Below are 19,941 nucleotides of genomic sequence, written 5' to 3' on the forward strand. Positions count from 1 at the left end.
GAAAATTGGTTTCTTTTGTTCCAGCTAAAGAAGACAGTAGAAAGGAAGTCTCGTGGCAAGATAAAATGAACATGGATCAGTAAAGTTGAATAGCTGAAGTGTGTTTCATGTTTTCAGAACATAACTTTTTGCTCTGGGCACCCAGTATTTCTGATCAATCTCTGTGTGATTGGGGCTTCGCTCTCTACTGAATGTCTGCTGCTCTCGCCCTTTGAACAGTTAGTGCTCACGCTTTGCAAGTTGTGCTCAGCTAATAGAAAACCATCCAGAATGTGGCACCACGCAGCTCCATGGGCTGTTGCTCACAGCATTGTTCACTCTCGACTGCTGGCCAAAATGTCTCTGCAGCTTAGCCGCAAGACAACTATTTACGTGTGTGCTGCTTACGAGTCGTTGTCAGCAAACTGTGTTGAGAAAGCTGCTGTAGTTACTTCTGATGCTTTCAAATGCAATTATTGTGGTTATTTCAAGACTATTTGCAACCTTACAGATGAAGTTGCAGCACACGTGGCTGCAAGCAAGGGTGTGTCAGAACAGGAGGGGATTAAACATTGCTGATAAGGATTTCTGGAAATGCAGGGAGACAAGCTGTCTTTCAAATGTAGTGCACTGGGCATAGATAGTTTGGTAGCAAAGTAAATGATCCGTGTTTTGCCTGCAGTATCTGTTAGTTCAGTCATACTGGTTGTCTTTTCCAGTTATCTTGTGATACATCAAAAGAAACATGGCCCACTATTTCCACTCAATATCCTCTTTCAGCCCATATGATAGGGAGGTTTCCAAACAGGACTCTACTGAAGTTCACAAGGTAGATTTATACAGTTAGCTTGGTATGATTACGTTATTTACCAACCCCCGAGCAGATTTAGCCACAGAAAGATCATCTAAGAAGCAAAACCAAGCTTTGTGAAATAGAGAATATGGCTTAAAGCATAAAACCTGATGCTGGAGTTTAAATTGATGCTGATTAGCGTTCTCCTTTATTATTACACTAAAGATAAAGTTAATGTAACTAAACAGGTAGATGGTTTTGAGCTGATAATGATATTTTTTCTTCTGATGTAAAATAGCTTACTTATTTTTAATGATTTACTTGGCAGACTGAACCTATGGAGTAGAAGATATGCTGGCTATTTCCTGCACAGAAGGTAACAAAAGAACATGCAGTTCTGCTCTTTTGCCCTCTAGATGGTGATTTTTTCAAACTTGTGCTTGCACAACAGATTCAGGTCCACAGTTAGCAACACAGCAAAGGATGACTCTTAATCATAATTTTCTTCCTTATTTTAAATAAATTACCCTGTCTGGATAGATGAAACGACTTTTAGTGTGTCCCATAGCCAGTATTTTCAACAAACTGTATTGTAGTTTATAGTTAGCAATGGCAGGATTGTGCAGGGGGCTCTGAATTCCGGAATAGTCGAAGAATGAATGGTTTATTGTACTAATCCAAGACTTCTACTTGTCAACCTTGCTATCAAATGCTCTGGCTTGACAACAACAAGTACAGCAAAATGCTTCCAGATTAAATATAGCCAAAAGCAACATGCCACAGAAATGTATCCAACATGGACATTTCTATGTGGCCACAAATATAGCTTGTTCCTATAGCCCTAAATATAGTCAGTCGTGAGACCCCACCTGTGTCCAGTTCTGGAATCTTCAACATAAGAAGGACATGGATCTGTCAAAGCGAGGCCAGAGGCGGCCATGGAGATGATCTGGGGGCTGGAGCACCTCCCATATGAGGCCAGGCTGAGAGAGTTGGGGTTGTTCAGCCTGGAGAAGAGAAGGCTGCAGGGAGAACTTAGAGCAGCTTCCAGAGCTGAAAGGGGCTCCAGGAAAGCTGGGGAGGGGCTCTGGATCAGGGAGGGCAGGGAGAGGATGAGGGGGGATGATTTTGAGCTGCAAGAGGGGAGATTGAGATGAGATCTTAGGGAGAAATGTTTTTCTGTGAGAATGGGGAGGCCCTGGCCCAGGTTGCCCAGAGCAGGGGTGGCTGCCCCATCCCTGGAGGGGTTCAAGGCCAGGTTGGATGGGGCTTGGAGCCCCTGGTCCAGTGGGAGGTGTCCCTGCCCATGGCAGGGGTGGGACTGAATGGGCTTTGAGGTCCCTTCCAGCCCAAACCATTCCATGACTCTATGGTTTTATATATATATCTAAGAAGTAACTCCAAATATACACGGCAGAAAAAGCAGCCACATTCCTTACAGGGAAGCTTTTAGTGGCTGTGGTTAGTCTTGACAGTGATGTTTCACTACTAAGGTGAGAGTGATTACACTTAATTAAGCAATATTTGTAATTACAAATTGTTGCCAGGGATAAAATACAGAATATTGCATTGCAAACTCAAACATTATTTTTCTTGTCCTTTAGAAAAGAGACTGCTGCCTTTGCGATGGGAGCGACCCCAGAGGACTGTGCTGCTGCCATCAGGGAGCTGTACCGCTCATGGCCAACTTCTGTTAGAATTTTCTCTGCCATTTCTTTCATACCATTTCTGTTCAAAATTTTGTTGTTGTGAGCGCATGTAAACCTGTTCAAAAAAAGAGAATCACCAATGTTACTGTAGAACCGTATTAGATACAAAGATTTTTAAGGTTTTAAAATATGCGAAGCGATGCCTGTCTTCACAATTGATCTTCTGTCTTAATTACAAAACTCCATCTTCAAAGATTTTCTTTTTCCTGTACCAGTTTGGGTTTAAATGTTTGAAGCTTTCAAAAGAGTGGTCTGTGTTTGTCCTAAAAGATTTTTGGTGGAACAGTTGTTTGTTTTATTCACATGTGGAAATGGTTTAATAGCTTTTATTTAAAAAAGAAAAAAAGGTTGATAATTTACATGTACAATTACAATTCAATGATCTTTTGTATTTTATTTTTCAAAATAAATGCTTTAAATGTGATTTTTTTTTATTATTATTATTAACGTGTTTGCCTCAGTTGAGATTGAAATAATTCAAGATATTGGTTGGTTACGCAGATGGAAGGTAAGACCTGATGTCCTAGGTCTGGATCTCTTTAAGGTTTGTGTTGGAATGTGATTTGTTTGCTTTTAATCACTGAGTGGTGAGGAAAGATAAATTAGAGGAGTAAGAGTAATGTGGGGCTAGTTTACCAGAGCAGAAAGTAGGTGATTTTTCACCTGTTGAATGTGTTTCTCAAAAGCAGCAGCTTTTAGGGGGTGCTGCAGGGGTGAACGAGCCTTACGAGAAGCGGCTGAGAGAGCTGGGGGTGTTTAGCCTGGAGAAGAGGAGGCTGAGGGGAGACCTCATTGCTCTCTACAACTACCTGAGAGGAGGTTGTGGAGAGGAGGGAGCTGGGCTCTTCTCCCAAGGGACAGGGGACAGGACGAGAGGGAATGGCCTCAAGCTCCACCAGGGGAGGTTCAGGCTGGACATTAGGAAAAAAATTTTCACAGAAAGGGTCACTGGGCCCTGGCAGAGGCTGCCCAGGGAGGGGGTTGAGTCACCTTCCCTGGAGGGGTTTAAGGGACGGGTGGACGAGGTGCTGAGGGACATGGGTTAGTGATTGATGGGAATGGTTGGACTTGATGATCCAGGAGGTCTTTTCCAACCTGATGATTCTATGATGATTCCATGAATTGCTTCCCAAAACCCTGCTGGCAGAGGGGTGTCCTGAAGCTGTGGGCACCCCCAGCCGGGGCAGCGCAGGGCTGAGAGGGGCTCCAGGAGAGCTGGGGAGGGGCTCTGGCTCGGGGAGGGCAGGGACAGGACCGGGGGGCCGGGTTTGAGCTGCGGGAGGGGCGATGGGGAGGACATCTGGGCGCGCGGGTTTAGCCGTGAGGGCGGGCTCCGGGCCAGCGCCGCTCACGGCTCAACGGGACCCGGATCCTTTCCTCCCCTCTCGAGCGCGATCCCCGAGCGCCCCCCGCTGCCCCGGGAGGGAACCGGCGGCCCTGGAGCCGGAGGGGCGAGGGGAGCTCGGGGCTGGGTCCCTGCCCACCGCGGGGGCCTCCCCACGCCTCGGCCGCCTCCTTTAAACCCTCCTGGGACCCCTCAGGGGAGCGGGTTCCCCCAATATCCAACCTGAACCTCCCCTGGCGCAGCCTGAGGCCTTTCCCTCTCGTCCTGTCACTTGGGAGAAAAGCCCAGCACCCCCCTCGCCACAACCTCCTTTCCACGAAAACATTTCTCCCTAAGATCTCAATCTCCCCTCTTGCAGCTCAAAACGTCCCCCCTCATCCTGTCCTTTAATTCCCTGATCCAGAGCCCCTCCCCAGCTTTCCTGGAGCCCCTTTCAGCCTTGGAAGCTGCTCTAAGGTCTCCCCACAGCCTTCTCTTCTCCAGGCTGAACAACCCCAGGTCCCTCAGCTGCTCCCAGAACCCTTGCTCTCCAGCCCCTTCCCCAGCTCCATTCCCCTTCTCCAGGCACATTCCAGCCCCTCAATGTCCTTCTTGGAGTAAAAGGCCCAGAACTGAACCCAGGATTCGAGGTGCTGAATGCGGGGGAAAGCAGCCCCAGTCACAGCTGTTTGAGCAGGGACAGGAGGTGCTGGTCCCCATTCCGGCTTAGCAGCCCCGCTTCTCCCTTCCCAGTGGGTGATCCCTGGTGATCTCTGGACTGTCCTGCTGGACCTAGTGAGGAGATAAGTGATGTTTAATATTTCAAAGTAAAAATGGTGAGGGAGGGGATTCTGCCCCTCTGTTTCACTCTGGTGAGACCCACCTGGAGCCCTGCGTCCAGTTCTGGAGCCCTCAGCACAGGGAGGACATGGAGCTGTTGGAGCGAGGCCAGAGGAGGCCACAGAGATGATCCAATGGCTGGAGAAACTCCTGTACGAGGCCAGGCTGAGAGAGTTGGGGTTGTTGAGCCTGGAGAGGAGAAGGCTGCGGGGAGACCTTAGAGCAGCTTCCAGTGCTGAAAGGGGCTCTAAACCATTCTATGATTCTATTTTATTATTTGTTTGCACAGACCTTTGATCATCTGAGTCTCTTGAAGAATGCTATGAAGACATTGCTCAATCCCATCTCATTCTGCACCCTCACAAGGACCAGTGCCTCCTTAACAATCCAGCTGGTGTCTCCCTAAAACACGTGGCTTAAACTAATGTGGAAAGGCTGAGGAACAGCAGAGCCTTGAAAAAATTTTTTGAATCTTAGCATCTAAGTGGAAGTGTTGATCTGCTGGAGGGTAGAGAGGGTCTGCAAAGGGATCTGAACAGGCTGGTTACCGCTGGGCTGAGTCCAATGGGATGAGGTTTAACAAGGCCAAATGCCGGGTCCTGCACTTGGGGCACAACAACCCTGGGCAGCTACAGACTGAGAGAAGTCTGGCTGGAAACTGCCTGGAGGAGAAGGACCTGGGGGCGTTGGTTGACAGCGACTGAACATGAGCCAGCAGTGGCCCAGGTGGCCAAGAAGGCCAATGGCATCTTGGCTTGGATCAGAAACGGCGTGGCCAGCAGGTCCAGGGAGGTTCTTCTCCCTCTGGACTCAGCACTGGTGAGACCGCTCCTCGAATCCTGTGTTCAGTTCTGGGCCCCTCACCACAAGAAGGATGTTGAGGCTCTGGAGCGAGTCCAGAGAAGAGCAATGAAGCTGGTGAAGGGGCTGGAGAACAGGCCTTATGAGGAGCGGCTGAGAGAGCTGGGGGTGTTCAGCCTGGAGAAGAGGAGGGTGCTGGCCTCTTCTCCCAAGTGACAGGGGACAGGACGAGAGGGAATGGCCTCAAGCTCCGCCAGGGGATATATAGGCTGGACATTAGGAAAAAATTCTTCACAGAAAGGGTCATTGGGCACTGGCAGAGGCTGCCCAGGGAGGGGGTTGAGTCACCTTCCCTGGAGGTGTTTAAGGGACAGGTGGATGAGGTGCTGAGGGACGTGGTTTAGTATTTGATGGGAATGGTTGGACTCGATGATCCGGTGAGTCTCTTCCAACCTGGTTGTTCTATGATTCTATGATCTAGTAAAACTTGATGCAGCTCTAAGGTTGCTGTCATTCCCTTGGGAATGAGGTAAAACTTGCAGGTCCAGTTCATCTGGTGCGTGTAGGTGAGAGAGCATCTGAGCGGTTGATAGCAAAGTTCCAAGAAGTGATCTCTGCCATTTAAATGACAGGTGCCCTCTAAAATGGGAGGAGGTATTTCTGGTAGCGTTGGATGGTGCTGACGTATGGTTCAATTAAATAATTGTTTTAGAAATAATTTTTCTTATTGCTAATGTTTTCTCATTAACTATCTGTTGATCTGTCCCAAGGCATATTTGAAAATTAAATACATTTACTTAGCTCAAGTAAACAAAACAAATGTTGTGACTTTAATGAGAGATTTAACAAATGAATATTTTCATGTTTCGATAATTTATTTAGTTTATAAGATGTATACTCACAATTAGGAGTGAGGCTGTATTTACTGTCAAGGTATTATTTATCATGCTGTTACTTGAAGCTAGTGCCTGGGCTGCTGTATTTCCAGCTCTCTTAAGACTCTTCAAAAGAACTCAAGACTGACCAAAAATGTGATCTTTAATTTTCCATGTTTTTCAAGAATGTTCCATAGTTTTCATGTAATAGGAGCCTAGTCTGAATAAACAAAATCCAGCTCCATTAAGTATATCAGCATCATGGACCACAGAATGTGTTTTGGGTAAGTTCATCCCACAGAAAAAGTCCTTTTTCCCAACAGAAGCAGAGATTTGAGAAAACAGAATTCTTCCTCTTTCATAATCCTCCTTGAATGTGACACCAGGATTTAGAAAAGAATGAGGGAAGATATGTTAATTGTGTTACACTCATGAGTAATAGCTGCCTTCTCTATTGAAATGTTCACACAATTGTTCAGCCTGGAGAAGAGGAGGCTGAGGGGAGACCTTAGAGCATCTTCCAGAGCTGAAAGGGGCTCCAGAAAAGTTGGGGAGGGGCTTTTTATGAAGGTACATAGCAACAGGACGAGGGAGAATGGCTTTAAATTGGAAGGGGAAAGATTTAGACTTGACATTAGGAAGAAATTCTTCATGATGAGGGTGGGAAGGCCCTGGCCCAGGTTGCCCAGCGCAGTGGTGGCTGCCCCATTCCTGGAGGGGTTCAAGGCCAGGTTGGATGGGGCTTGGAGCCCCTGATCCAGTGGGAGGTGTCCCTGCCCATTGCAGGGGTGGGACTGGATGGGCTTTGAGGTCCCTTCTGACCCAAAGCGTCCCATGATTCTATGATTTTGCCATTTCTGTTCCTCTTTCTCCATCACAGTCTGGAAAGGTGGCATATCAATGGCTGCTCTCTTGATTTAAAAGTATGATTGCAGGAGGCTGGGTTCATTATTTGCCTCTGATGGTGCACTTTTAGTTTTCTTAAGGAAAAGAAATGAAGTTGTCTTTCTGCACCCCAGTTTTTTGCAGAAAGATGCAGAGCTGTGGTAGATGATTTCTTTGGTGCATTTCACTCTCTGTCCTGCTTTTTTAATGTAACATTTGTTTTATAGCTGAGTGGGATCCGTTGGTTGGAGCGGGGGATGCAGAGAGAGGAGGTCTGGATTTCGTAGCTTGTCTACGATGAATTCACAGATTCATAGAGGTTGGGTTTTGGTCGGTGCAGCTTTCAGATGTCTTCACATCCTCAGGTTCTCAGTTGGGTCTCACCTCTCTCATCCCCTCTACCGAAGGTGCCTCAGCTGCGGCTTCTCCTCCTCCCTGTAGCAAACCCATCCAGTGTTGGAACTGGGTGGGCTTTGAGCTCCCTTCCAACCCAAGCCATTCTATGATTCTATGTCAAAGCAAATGTTTCAGGACAAATATTGAAAATACTAATAGGGTGTGTTCAGATAGAAGCCCTTCCATCATTATTTATCTGCCTGCGCATTGTACTAGGGGTGGGGGGTGTGTGTGATTATGAAGCAGAAGTCCATGTTTTAAACTGTATATAAGAGAAATTAAATACCTGTCTTGGGCTGGGACAAACCTCTTAACAAGCTGGTGTTTTAAAAGAAATTTATGAAGCTTCGTGCTACTAACTTCTTCAGGTTTATTGGGGTGTTAAACAGGATCTAGAGTCTAGAGTTTATTGGGGTGTTAAACAGGATCACCTCCAGATTTTGGTGCAAGAAGGCTATTTATGCTCCCACAGAACAGGGAGGTTCTGGTGTGATCAGCTTTCAGAAGGGCATCTGTTCTGAGCGGGAGCATCCCAGTTCTGTCCAGGCTCATTTTGAACTTGCAGCTTTTCCTTTAAGAGCTGAGCTCTCCCGGCAGCCTGACTATGTGCGTAAGGGCTGTATTAGCAGAATTAGGAAGGCAGAATAATTAACCATAGCTATTAAAATGTTATGTCATTTCTGCTTGTTGATTTTGATTGGAAGCGACCTTTATGAAACATTTGTTTAGTCAATAAATAAATGTACCAGATGTGCAAATATTCCTTCTCTTTTCTCATGTTATAGCGATTGGAGAGAAGGAGCTTATGGGGTAAGAGAGATAAAGCCTCCAGCAGTGTGATGTCTCTGTGAGGGGATTGCGATGCTGCTGGAGACGCCGTTTCGATCCTGCAAGCAGCGGTACCTCCCACGTAACACAGTGTAAAAAGAACAGCAGGGTTTCTGGGCTTTCTGGCTCTGCTCTTTCAATTGTTATTTATATAATGCAGCTTATCCTTAGCCTGTCCTGCCCGCCGGTTGAGGATGGGCTGTGAAAGCCTCGTAGTGGGTGTTACCTGTGCAGGAAATCAATAATTAGCAGTAAACGCACAGTATGATACGTGGGGTTAAATACACGCGTATCAAATGTGTGCGTCTGTGCTCAGGGCGATGCAGGCAGGAAAGCATCTGTGTTCTCTGGTTAGAAAGCTCCATTTTCCCATTTCTCAGGAAGCTCCAGGGCTGATCAGAGCGCTGTCAGCATCTGTGGCGGGGTCTGATCCGCTCATGCAGCTGAAGGTGATGGAGTGGGAGCCGAGCGGGGAGCTGCACAGCCAATGGGAGCGGGGATTCGAGGATGCGTTTGTGCAGACGGCCTATTGCGATGGATGCAGCACAACGGCGGCCACCCAGCTCACGCCATCCTGCTGCGAGAGTGTGGTGGAGCCAGCCACGCACCGCACGGCGCAGCCAATGGACGGCGGCCTCTTACCCAGCCACTGGCAAGGGCTCCGTGACGGGAGGGCCTCGGTTCAGCTCCGCGAGCTGCATTCCTGCAGAGACAGCCCTCTCCCAGCTGGTTTCTCAGCACAACAATCGTCCTGGCCGTGATTCATTTCCCAGCCATCGCAATGCCGTTGTAAATGATTGGTGCGAAGCCAGGGAGCGACGTGCCTTGCCGCCACGTAACCTGCCTCGGAAATTCAGGTCTTGTTTCCCATTTTGCATTGCCACGGCTGCCTACCCAGCAGACCTGCTCAGCAGAGCCAGAGGGATGGTGGTAGTTACGGGGCAGAACAAAGTCAGTGGAAACCCGGATGATGCCATGTCGAGCTCAGACGCAGAGGATGATTTCCAAGAGCCGGCCACTCCTACTGCAACCCAGGCAGGACAAGCGCTACCTCTGCTGCCTCAGCAGGTAAGAGCTCCCTGGGGCTGTGCCTCTGATAAGGGTTGGTTATTCCTCAGCTGCTGAGAGATTCAGGATCATAGAATCATAGAATAGTTTGGGTTGGAAGGGACCTTAAAGATCATCCAGTTCCAACCCCCAGCCATGGGCAGGGACACCTCCCACTAGATCAGGCTCTGTTTGTCGGAGTGTTTATGGATATCCAGTTCAGTTTCCACTAGAAGCTTAATTGTTAAATAAAACTAAGCCTCTTGAATTTTACTTCAATAGCATTACACACAGTTTCCATCCGTGTTTGTACCTGACAAATAGAAGTAAGTGTTTATTTTGGTACTAAGGCATGTTAAGGTGTGATACTAAGATTTTTAGTCCTGCTGTAAACCTGATGTGGATACAGAATCACTGTTTTTTTCCGTGTACAGCACAGCAGTGTGAAGGAACTGGGGGAGTTGTGCCTCAGTTTGAGTCCCAAGATTGGTCTGAGATCACCTGTATGTTTTTCAGGGTGTGGATGGAAAGAGCCAAGACGAGGCTTTTAATCAATTACTGCTGTTTCAGATTCCCAGCTAAGATTAAAACAGTGCCTGGTCACCCCTATAAAGCAGCCAAAGTATCCAAGTTGGTAGCCCTTGAACCTCACTGTTTGGTGGCAACAGGCCAGGAAAGAAGCATTTGTCAGAACAAATTATGTCACAGTGGCAAAGACTGGGTGCTGTGTCTTCTCTGCAAAAGACGAGAAGCTCCTTTCTGATGATTTGATTGCTTTTGCAGTTCCCAGAAGTTGTTCCGCTGAACGTAGGAGGCATGCACTTTACAACACGACTGTCAACTCTGAGACGTTATGAGGACACAATGTTGGCGGCGATGTTCAGCGGAAGACACTATATTCCCACAGACGCTGAAGGCAGATATTTTATTGACAGAGATGGAACCTATTTTGGGTACGTACAGTCTCCTCAGCAGTGCTCTTGAGAAGTTGCTACTGAAGAAAATAATTTTTAAAGGAAAATAAGCTTCAGCATTTTTTTCCTTCTAATCAAATCGTATTTCTTAGTAGGTAAATGTGACTGACTGGCATCCATGCCGTCAGAACATCGAGACTTGTTTCCCAAACATTCAAGAGAAGAGTATATTGCAATTGAAAACCTATTTGTTTTGTTCTTAAGGGCTGCAGTTTTACAGTGGGAAAAGGAAAACAAAAGGTATCAGGTTGTTTTGATGTTTTAAAATATAATGCATTTGGCATTGCTTTCATAGGAAGCTCTTTTGTACAACACTGTTTTGTAATTGATCCTACGCTATTTGTGATAAAGAGGGAATGGCAGGAAGGCATCCAGGTTTCTGAAATGGTTGAACATGTGATGTTTTCAGTGTTTAAACAGGATATAACGTAATTGGTGAAAAAGCACAAACCTCTTAGGACTTTTTGTTTGTTTGTTTTAAATTACATTTGCTGGTAGCGCCATGTTCCCTCACCTTCAGGATTCCTTCTTATGTGTTTGGCCCTTGATTTATTTTTAATTAAGCTAACCATGCTCTCACTTATATTCTGTTTGAATTGGTGTGAGATTGCTAGAAAAGCACTGTTGATGGTAGAAAAGCTAAGCAGCATTCATGGGTTAATATTTATGGGTTAAGATCTTTGTCCAAAGCACTCTGCAACTTCACTTTTATTTCTTGTCTGTCCTTTGTAAACATTTCCTTGATTTCTTCAACAGAGAAGGGCTGAATTATTTTCACGGCACATTTTGATATGCACCAATAGATTAAGGCACTACATTTATTGGAAAATATTTGTTTACATTTGGCAATTTGGAAGTGTCTGCCACTTTGCTGGAAAACCAATTCATTTGTGATGTTGTCAATCTGAATTCAAAGTGTGGTTGGAACAGGACGCCAAGTTAGCACTTGCTGTATTTGTTGACATTCAAATGATGATTGCAATAATGCCTATTTTATTTGACGTGGTCAACAATAGTTTTGTTGTTTGAAACTTACACTGGACAAGCTGGAGAAGTGGCCTGTGCAAACCTCATGAGGTTCAACAAGGCCAAGTGCAAGGTCCTACACCTGGGTTGGGGCAATCCATGGTTTCACTACAGGCTGGGGGATGATGTGGTTGAGAGCAGCCCTGAAGAGAAGGACTTGGGGGTGCTGGTTGATGAGAAGCTTGGTATGGGCCAGCAATGTGCCCTCGCAGCTCAGAAAGCCAACCATGTCCTGGGCTGCATCAAAAGCAGCGTGGCCAGCAGGTCAAGGGAGGGGATTCCGCCCCTCTATTCTTCTCTTGTGAGAGACCTCAGCTGGAGGATTGTGTCCAGTTCTGTAATCCTCAACATCAGAAGGAGATGGAGCTGTTGGAACAGGTCCAGATGAGGCTACAAAGATGATCAGAGAGCTGGAGCACCTTCCATATGAGGACAGGCTGAGAGCGTTGTGGTTGTTCAGCCTGGAGAAGAGAAGGCTCTGAGGAGACCTTATAGCAGCTTCCAGTACCTGAAGGGGCTACAAGAAAGCTGGGGAGGGACTTTTTACAAATGCTTGGAGTGATAGGACGAGGGCAATGGGTATAAACTTGAGAGGGACAGATTTAGGCCAGTCATAAGGAGGAATTTCTGTACTATGAGGTTGGGGAGGCCCTGGAACAGGTTGCCCAGGGAAGTTGTGGCTGCCCCAACCCTGAAGGTGTTGAAGAAGAAGTTGGATGGGGCTTGGAGCCCCTGATCCAGTGGGAGGTGTCCCTGCCCATGGCAGGGGTGGAACTGGATGGGCTTTAAAGTCCCTTCCAACCCAAACTATTCGATGATGATGATGATGAAGATGATGATGATAACAATAATAATACAAGTGTATACAGCTTGGATCCTGAGAAGGGAACACCTCCTTTGCAAATGCTCCATCCACTCAGCAGAATCCTGCCTCTGCATGGGATAAAATGTCCATGCATATGAATCTCCAGGAAAATGGAAAAGACAATTTTGTCACCGACCTAAATTTGAAATACAATGATTATGATCTCTTTCCCATGAAATACTGTCCCATCTTCTATATCAAGTGGTAACTTCACCTTGAATTTGTAGTTTAAAACATGACAGTATCTTTTAAAATTAGTTTTGACATTAACAGTGTCAAAATGTGAAATGATGACTTGAAGACCTGAACACGGCAAATGCTTTGAGAAACATACATTGGAAACATGACTCACACTGCAGTTACTGTCTACATGTAAGGATTTCTCTCTCAGTTGCATAAAGAATGAATATCCAATGTTCCCTCTCCTATCCAACCTGCAACATTTCTGGCAGAAACTTGTTACTTAACCACATTTTTGCCCTGTTTTTAGAGACATCCTTAACTTTCTACGGTCTGGGGACCTACCACCAAGAGAGCGCGTCAGGCCAGTTTACAAGGAAGCACAGTATTATTCCATAGGACCATTGCTAGACCATCTAGAGGACATCCAGCCTCTTAAAGGAGAGAAAGTTAGACAAGCGTTCCTGGGCCTGATGCCATATTACAAAGGTAAATAAACAAAGTAGTATTGACTATTTCTTCCAGTGCGATTCGAGTAGCACACATTGGTGCTTTCTGCTCTGTTTTCAGCTTTCAAACTAACTCCGTCGTATTTGAGAAGGTTCTTATGTATCTTTCATGCTCTTTCAATCTTTGAGGTCTCCACATCCTGCTGTATCCAAAGTTGTGGTTTTTTCTGCTGTCTTAAAAGGGAGCGAGATCTAGGCCATAACATGCAAGACTTATTATTAAATGAGAAGGTTTCTCTGCCTCTGCATTTATTTCATTAGGATCTGCAATTGAATAAATTTGGGGATACAGTAAGGACACCAGGTTCACAAGATAACTGAGATGATTTAATCACTATATATTTGGCTACATGAACTGAACATTGCTGCTAGTACGTTAAGAATAACTTGTTAAACACTGAAGTAATGTTTCACATGAAATAATTGCATTTGCTTTATTTTACTAGGGGCTTCATTGTTGTTTTCAACCGTGTATTGTTTTTTAGATCATTTGGAACGGATAATTGAAATAGCAAAGCTCAGGGCAATGCAAAGAAAAGCAAGATTTGCAAAATTGAAGGTCTGTGTCTTCAAAGAAGAGATGCCCATCACTCCCTACGAATGCCCGCACTTCAATTCGTTACGTTTTGAAAGGAGTGAAAGTGAGACAAAGCTGTTTGAACATCACTGCGAAGTGGATGTCTCGTTCGGCCCCTGGGAGGCCGTCGCTGACGTCTACGATCTCCTGCACTGTATCGTGACAGACCTGTCCGACAGAGGGATAACTGTGGATCATCAGTGTATTGGGGTGTGTGATAAACACCTGATAAATCACTATTACTGCAAGCGTCCTATCTATGAATTCAAGATTACTTGGTGGTGAGTTATTTTGTCCCGAATGGTGCAGAAAAGGACTTCTAGACGACGATTGCTTTTAATATATTTGCAACGTGTCTCTGGAAACGCATTGCTGCTAACGGGAATTGGAGTCGGTCGCTGAAACGTTGGCGAATGCTTAGCTGCTCAGCAAAAGGGAACCTGTTACAGAGGCCGAGAAGCCTCTGAAATCTTGAAAACCAGCCTGAAACAAGACTGTTGGCTCAGGTACCTTAACGAGGCACAAAACAAAATCACCTCATGGAAATGATGGAGAGGAGCACGTAACATCTTTTTAAAAGGTGCCACCTGCCGTGTGGCTTTAGTGTCATAGTCCGCAAAATGGATGGTGCAGATCTCACCTGCAGCGTTACAAAGCCAGGGTGCTACTAACGCTGACGTAACGTGGTTGAATTTTACTCATTTAGAGATGTTTCAGTCACTACTTAAACCTGCCACTTTATAAAATGGAGTAACACCCAGCACAGAGATTCTGGAAATGTAGTTTTGATGTAATAGACCACTAAAACAATAGGACTGTTCCCTATATGTTATTAATTGTTGTCACAATTAAGCTATATTTCATTTTTAAATAAGAATCTGCATTGTGAATTATAATACTATATTTCAGTTATTTCCATCGTTAGAAAAAGGAATAGCAGATTTGGAATATATTCCTTAATGCTATTAGGAATAATAACTGTTCATGGAAGACTTGTGCCTGTTTTTAGCCTTAGAAATTCTAAATGTTTACAGTATCTACAAAAAAGAAGCTCTATAGAATCAGGTCATTTACAAAGGCTTTTGGTAAGCAAGAAAACCCTATAAGTAGGTTCCTATTAGCGGAAGTAAGAGGAATATTTAATGTATATTATTTTATTACTGATTCTTTTACATCCTGTGATATTAAACTGTGTTCTAGATTTAGAGTCGAATGATGATAATAGACAAGTGCTTTCTTCACCTCACCTTTTTCAGACCATTCAGTCTCAGTTTTCACATTCTTGTGGACCTTCCTGGTGTAGTACCAGAAAAAAAAAGAATCAATCTTCATATTCAAATATTTCTCCAGTTACCAGCCAGTCGATCTGAGTAGTAACTTTCTTCCCACAATGAAAGCTGCAGCCATCACAGAGTCATCTTCTTTTCAGAAGGTAATTGTTGCACTTTTGATGTTAGTAACCACATCCCGAAGTGGAATTGCTGCACACCCAAACCTGAAAAGTAAAGCGAAATGTCTGATGACATTTCTGTGGCATGAGGTACCGAAAACTCAAGTGTTTCTCAAAAAGACCCCACTTGAAGTGGTCTCAAAATAATCTTAAGGAGAGAGGGTAAGAAAATGTTTCCACATTGCATTCGATTGGATCAGGTAATCCAAGAATGTTGCTTACTTAAACATTTGACCAACATACTTCAGGAATGTGATCATTGCGATGATCAAAATTCTCAGTTATCTGAGGTCATTTCTGGAATAATTCCAAGAACTTTATGATCAAATTTTCTTTCAAAAAAGAGGCAAAGAATTTGCACTGACGGACCTTCACTCTGTATGTGTTTAACTGAGGAATTGTTAGTCAATTGTCTCTCTGAGGTGGGGACTTCCAGCTCTCTTTCCAACTGTTTCCCCACAGAGGATCCTTGGCAGGTGCTGAGTTTCAAGTCAAGAGCTTAAATTTTGAAATGAGGGGAAGGAGGAAATTCTGTGCATTTGGATTTTATTTTAAGATCATTTAAATTGGTTTGTTAAATATTGGCCTTTGTGTTACAAGTTGTTGTACTTGTGTTTGACAACTCAAAATGAAAAGTCCAACTGAGACCAGTAAGGCTTCCATCCAATGAAAAGAAGCTTGCGTGGCTTTGCCACTGCTCTGCTGGCTTCAGTTTGGGTTTTTTTCAGGGAATCTTAAACTGCAAACCACATTTTCTAATGAGTTTACATAAGATTTCAAAGCTGAGGCTTAAAAAATTTTGGCTGTGTGTACGCTTCAGGCATTGAATTTATTCAGGGGTTTTAGCATTGGTTTATTCAGAGGCTACAATGAAAACTGCATTTTTACTGGATTATTTGGTGGCGTTGCCCTTCCCATATGCGGATTGACATGAGACATCTGTGATTTGAGTTTCAGCACTGCTTTCAGGAATGGCACAGAGTCTGATTTAACTGTATGATGTTCGGTTTGCCTCTAAGAAGTTTTCCACTGTTACTCTGGAGAAGCTATGATGACAAAATTCCTGTTTTGATCACGTTTGCTATTTCTCAATATGCCCACACTGATATTGTATAACTTTCCCCTGTTTATTGCTTAAATAAGTACTTTGGAGTACTTATATAATGCCTGAGAGACTTGGAGTTGTTCAGCCTGGAGATGGCTCCGAGGAGACCTTATAGTGACCTTCCACTACCTGAAGGGCCTCCAGAAAAGCTGGGGAGGGACTGTTTACAAAGGTTTGGAGTGATAGGGTGAAGGGTAATGTGTATAAACTGGAGAGGGGCAGATTTAGACCAGACATAAGGAGGAATTTCTTCACCATGAGAGCAGTGAGACACTGGAACAGGTTGCCCAGGGAAGTTGTGGCTGCCCATCCCTGGAGGGGTTCAAGGCCAGGTTGGATGGGGCTTGGAGCCCCTGATCCAGTGGGACGTGTCCCTGCCCATGGCAGGGGTGGAACTGGATGGGCTTTAAGGTCCCTTCCAACCCAAACTATTCCATGATTCTATGAAGTAAGGAAAACCACCTCACCAAAAAGATGTTATCACCTTGCTCTATATCAGCTGCATCTGAACTGAAGCTCTCGTCCTTCAGATCCTCCAGAAGACAGCAAACATTAAGTGCAACACTGACAAAGAAACAATGGGGTTGAGCCAACCTGCTTCCATTGAGCACATCCCTTGTGTCATGATTTGTGCAAGTTAACACTATCGTTACTGACTATGCTTGTTCGGAGCAGTCTTTGTTTACAATGATTTAGGTGACATTGCCTAAGATGCATTTTTTGACAGAAGCAGAAGAGTTGTGCAGGCAGGTGTCAGGGGAGTTCAACAACTGGTTTATATAACGTTATTGACTTATTTTTTCTTGACGCATAGTGTAATTTTGGAAATCCTGCGTTTGCAACAAAAATGTGAGTAGCTGATCTAAATCCATGTTTCAGATGACTGAATTTTTTGAATACCGTGAATGCTTTATAATTGTCTAATTAAACTAAAATGTCTATGTGATACTGCTTTTTTCTTTTACTTTAGGACTCTTCTTTATATCTAGCTAAGCCAGAGGTTTGCTGGAACACTCTCACCTATCTCTGTTCTTCTCCTACTTAGTGTTTTTGCCTCTTGATCATCTACAGAGCTACTTTTCCATCCCACACTCCCAAACTGTATTTGTGAGCTGACACCACAGACCAATCGGCCATGCGGTCACTATCTCATCTCATCAATGTGATGTCGCTAAGATCATCACATTTGCAGATCACTAAAAACACAGCGCATGTCACTCCATTTATGTCACTGAACGCGAAGGAAAGGCATGTTTTATCTCACATTTTGGAACAGGATACATGCCATTCTTGGTTCCAAATTGATCTACAGAAGAAGGTGTTAGAATCAGCTTCCCCTCTCAAATAATAGGTGGAACTGGATGATCTTTAAAGTCCTTCCAACCCAAACTATTCTATGATTCAATGATTAGATGCTCATTGGTGAACATCCATCCTCCTCGGAGGAAAGGGAAGGTGCTGTCACCTTTATCTAGACAGCCTTTGAGCCATAAATGAATTCTCTCTTGTCCTCATGGCACGTCTTCTTCTGAGATTGCTGGATTGATGTTTTTTTAAAGCTGATTTTAACTCAAACCTGTAATGAGGGATCAGGTTTTGCATTTATTTGGGGGTGGGGGCTGTTCTTTGCTTTGTTTTGAGGGTTTTCAGGATGGTTATCCAAAAGGGATAAGCAGTAAGGTATTGCAGCAGAATGTTCTGCATGCCCTGCTTTTGATGGATTTTTCAAGTTTTAGAAGTCTGCCTGGGAGACACCTGATGATGTATTATACACAGATACCTACATTTGTAATGTGAACATCTTCGAGATGTTATTGTTCAGTGAAACAGAGCAGTCACAGGGTTGGCTCTGGTAGCACAAGTCCTTGAAGGCTGAAGCTAAAGAATTCTGTTACGTGAGAAACTTATTGATTTGCATAAACACATAATCTGGCCTTTATGGAAGCAATTGTTAGAACTCCAGCAAACTCAAAGGGTGTTGATATTTTAAACAGTTCCAAGCGATAGCTTTGTTCAAGCCTAATCTGTTTGGAGCCAGGCTGTTCAAATGTACGTATATTGAATGCCAGAGCGGCCACCTGGTTCTTTTATTTATGGTTCTTGGTCTATCTGTGTTTTCCTAGTGAAATCTGAAGCCGAGGGAGCTTGGGGATCGCTGCTCCCCAGAACTGTGTACAACCTATTTCCCGTGGATCCTGTGCACTGAGCATGGGATGGTTTTTGGAAGTGTGAAAGTGGGAGGTGTTAGTTCTGCCACATGGTTCCCTAGGGACAATCCTCATCGGCTTTGAGGGAGGCCTCTCGTGAGATCCTGATCCACGCTCTCCCACATCTCCATCTGGTAGATGTAAGAGGCGTAAGGAGATGAGGTGTCCGGCCTGAAGGTTCACAATGAGATAATGGCTCTGACTGGATTCTCCTTGGTTCTCAGCCCTTTCTCTAACATTTAAGTTGTACAGTTCTGTGTGCAGATGTTTCACTTCTGTCTGCACCCTCAAGTTTGTTTGCAGGTCGATAACTTCATCTGTTTTAAACTGAAGGGATGATTTTAATGTTACAATGCGGTGACTCGTAGTTGCTAAAGAATCGGTGATTATTACTGACAAAACATACCTGAATAAACGAATTAACCCCCCATATTTACAGTACGATCACTTTAATTTCACTCTTCTGCTTTATTTTTTTATAAAGACTGTTAAGAAATGTAAACTCTTGCTTCTTTCAAGGACTTATGTCTGCTTTCTAAGACATAGGAATGGTTGGACTTGATGATCCGGTGGGTCTTTTCCAACCTGGTGATTCTATGATTCTATATCCAGACCAAGTACCCGTATTTTGGGGGCTAAGGGCCTTGTTTATTGCTTGCTGTGAGCTGAAGGATAAGTGCACAATCTCTCTTCTGTTTACTTTTTCTCTTAAAGACAATAATTATCAATATAATTAAAGGCCATGACTTTCTAGCTTCACTTGGCATTTGCAGCCCAAGGGAACCTCTGTGCCCAGCTCTCTCTCACTGCTCATTCTCGTTTGTAGATGGCCTGGGACAGGTGAGACGATGAGGACACTGATGGAAGTGGCAACAGGAAAGTCTCGTGTCAGAGCTGGTTGGTTGCATTGCAGAGCGTTCTTTCCATTTTAATTCAACTCTTGTGCTGTGTGAGGCAGAGGAAGATTCATTCCCAGTTATGTGAGGTCAGGCAGAGGATCCCATATATCAGGAATCCCAGCAAACCTTGATTGCATTTGTTCATTTTCTTGTTTCACTTTCTTCATTTAATAACTACTCTGGATGATTTACAGGCCTCACTGGCTTCAAGTAATATTTGGTATTAGTGAAGGCTGGAGTCGTATTGAATGTTTTCCAGTTGTTCAGAGAGGACCTGGAACAAGTTTTGAGTTTTGTGCTACGGAAACATAATTTCATTTAACAAAAACTCCCTCCAGTCTTCCCTTATCTTTCTGCAAATAAGCTAGATTTCCAAGGGTTATTATGATAATGGGTATGGGTAATTATCTTCTCTGTATAGTCCTCTAACTGGAATTGCTTTCCAGAACAGCAGTTCTTACTTGTTTTACTTAGACAAGCTTAGTGTTAAGTTTACCTACACTTCCACTGTGACTTTTATAAATGGATTTAGTTTTGCTGAGTTATAAATTGTACGTGTCTATGCATTGTAACCCGTAATGCCTTTGAAAATCCAGCCTGGATGCTAACAATCAGGGTTTGGAATTCTCTCCAAATGTGTTTTGTTTCTAATTAAGTTGATGTGCAATGTTT

At 44.4% G+C, this 19,941-nt stretch overlaps 2 protein-coding genes across 6 annotated transcripts in view; both read left to right on the top strand.

Annotated features, from left to right (window-relative positions):
• The window catches only part of TPST1 (tyrosylprotein sulfotransferase 1), a 54,651-nt gene extending 51,746 nt beyond the window's left edge, over positions 1-2,905 (top strand). For 3 of the 5 annotated variants that reach the window (XR_011338915.1, XR_011338914.1, XR_011338916.1), the window contains exons 5-7: positions 25-100; positions 1,101-1,148; positions 2,377-2,905. Coding sequence is in view for 2 of the 5 variants with exons in the window: in XM_069873987.1 (XP_069730088.1) it covers positions 25-69 (45 nt within the window). In the remaining 3 variants the exon portion in view is untranslated. Of the gene's footprint in view, positions 1-24; positions 1,149-2,376 lie in introns of those variants that run through there. The other 2 variants (XM_069873988.1, XM_069873987.1) reach the window with 2 other exon arrangements.
• A 5,993-nt stretch (positions 2,906-8,898) lies between these two features.
• On the top strand, positions 8,899-16,486 carry KCTD7 (potassium channel tetramerization domain containing 7). Its single transcript, XM_069873984.1, has 4 exons — positions 8,899-9,498; positions 10,261-10,430; positions 12,833-13,011; positions 13,517-16,486. Exons 1-4 carry the CDS (start codon positions 8,938-8,940, stop codon positions 13,891-13,893), a joined length of 1,287 nt encoding a protein of 428 aa, XP_069730085.1. The 5' UTR covers positions 8,899-8,937; the 3' UTR covers positions 13,894-16,486.
• Positions 16,487-19,941: the final 3,455 nt, after the last annotated feature.

This window comes from Phaenicophaeus curvirostris, chromosome 21, assembly GCF_032191515.1.
Source record: "Phaenicophaeus curvirostris isolate KB17595 chromosome 21, BPBGC_Pcur_1.0, whole genome shotgun sequence".
In the NCBI taxonomy this organism is placed as follows: Eukaryota; Metazoa; Chordata; class Aves; order Cuculiformes; family Cuculidae; genus Phaenicophaeus; species Phaenicophaeus curvirostris.

What these genes read in the sequence shown, in the direction of transcription:
- KCTD7 (XM_069873984.1), top strand. Translation starts at nt 8,938, where the DNA reads ATGCGTTTGTGCAGACGGCCTATTGCGATGGATGCAGCACAACGGCGG. An exon ending in TACCTCTGCTGCCTCAGCAG is followed by an intron (nt 9,499 to 10,260) that starts GTAAGAGCTCCC and finishes TTGCTTTTGCAG; the next exon opens with TTCCCAGAAGTTGTTCCGCT. An exon ending in CCTGATGCCATATTACAAAG is followed by an intron (nt 13,012 to 13,516) that starts GTAAATAAACAA and finishes ATTGTTTTTTAG; the next exon opens with ATCATTTGGAACGGATAATT.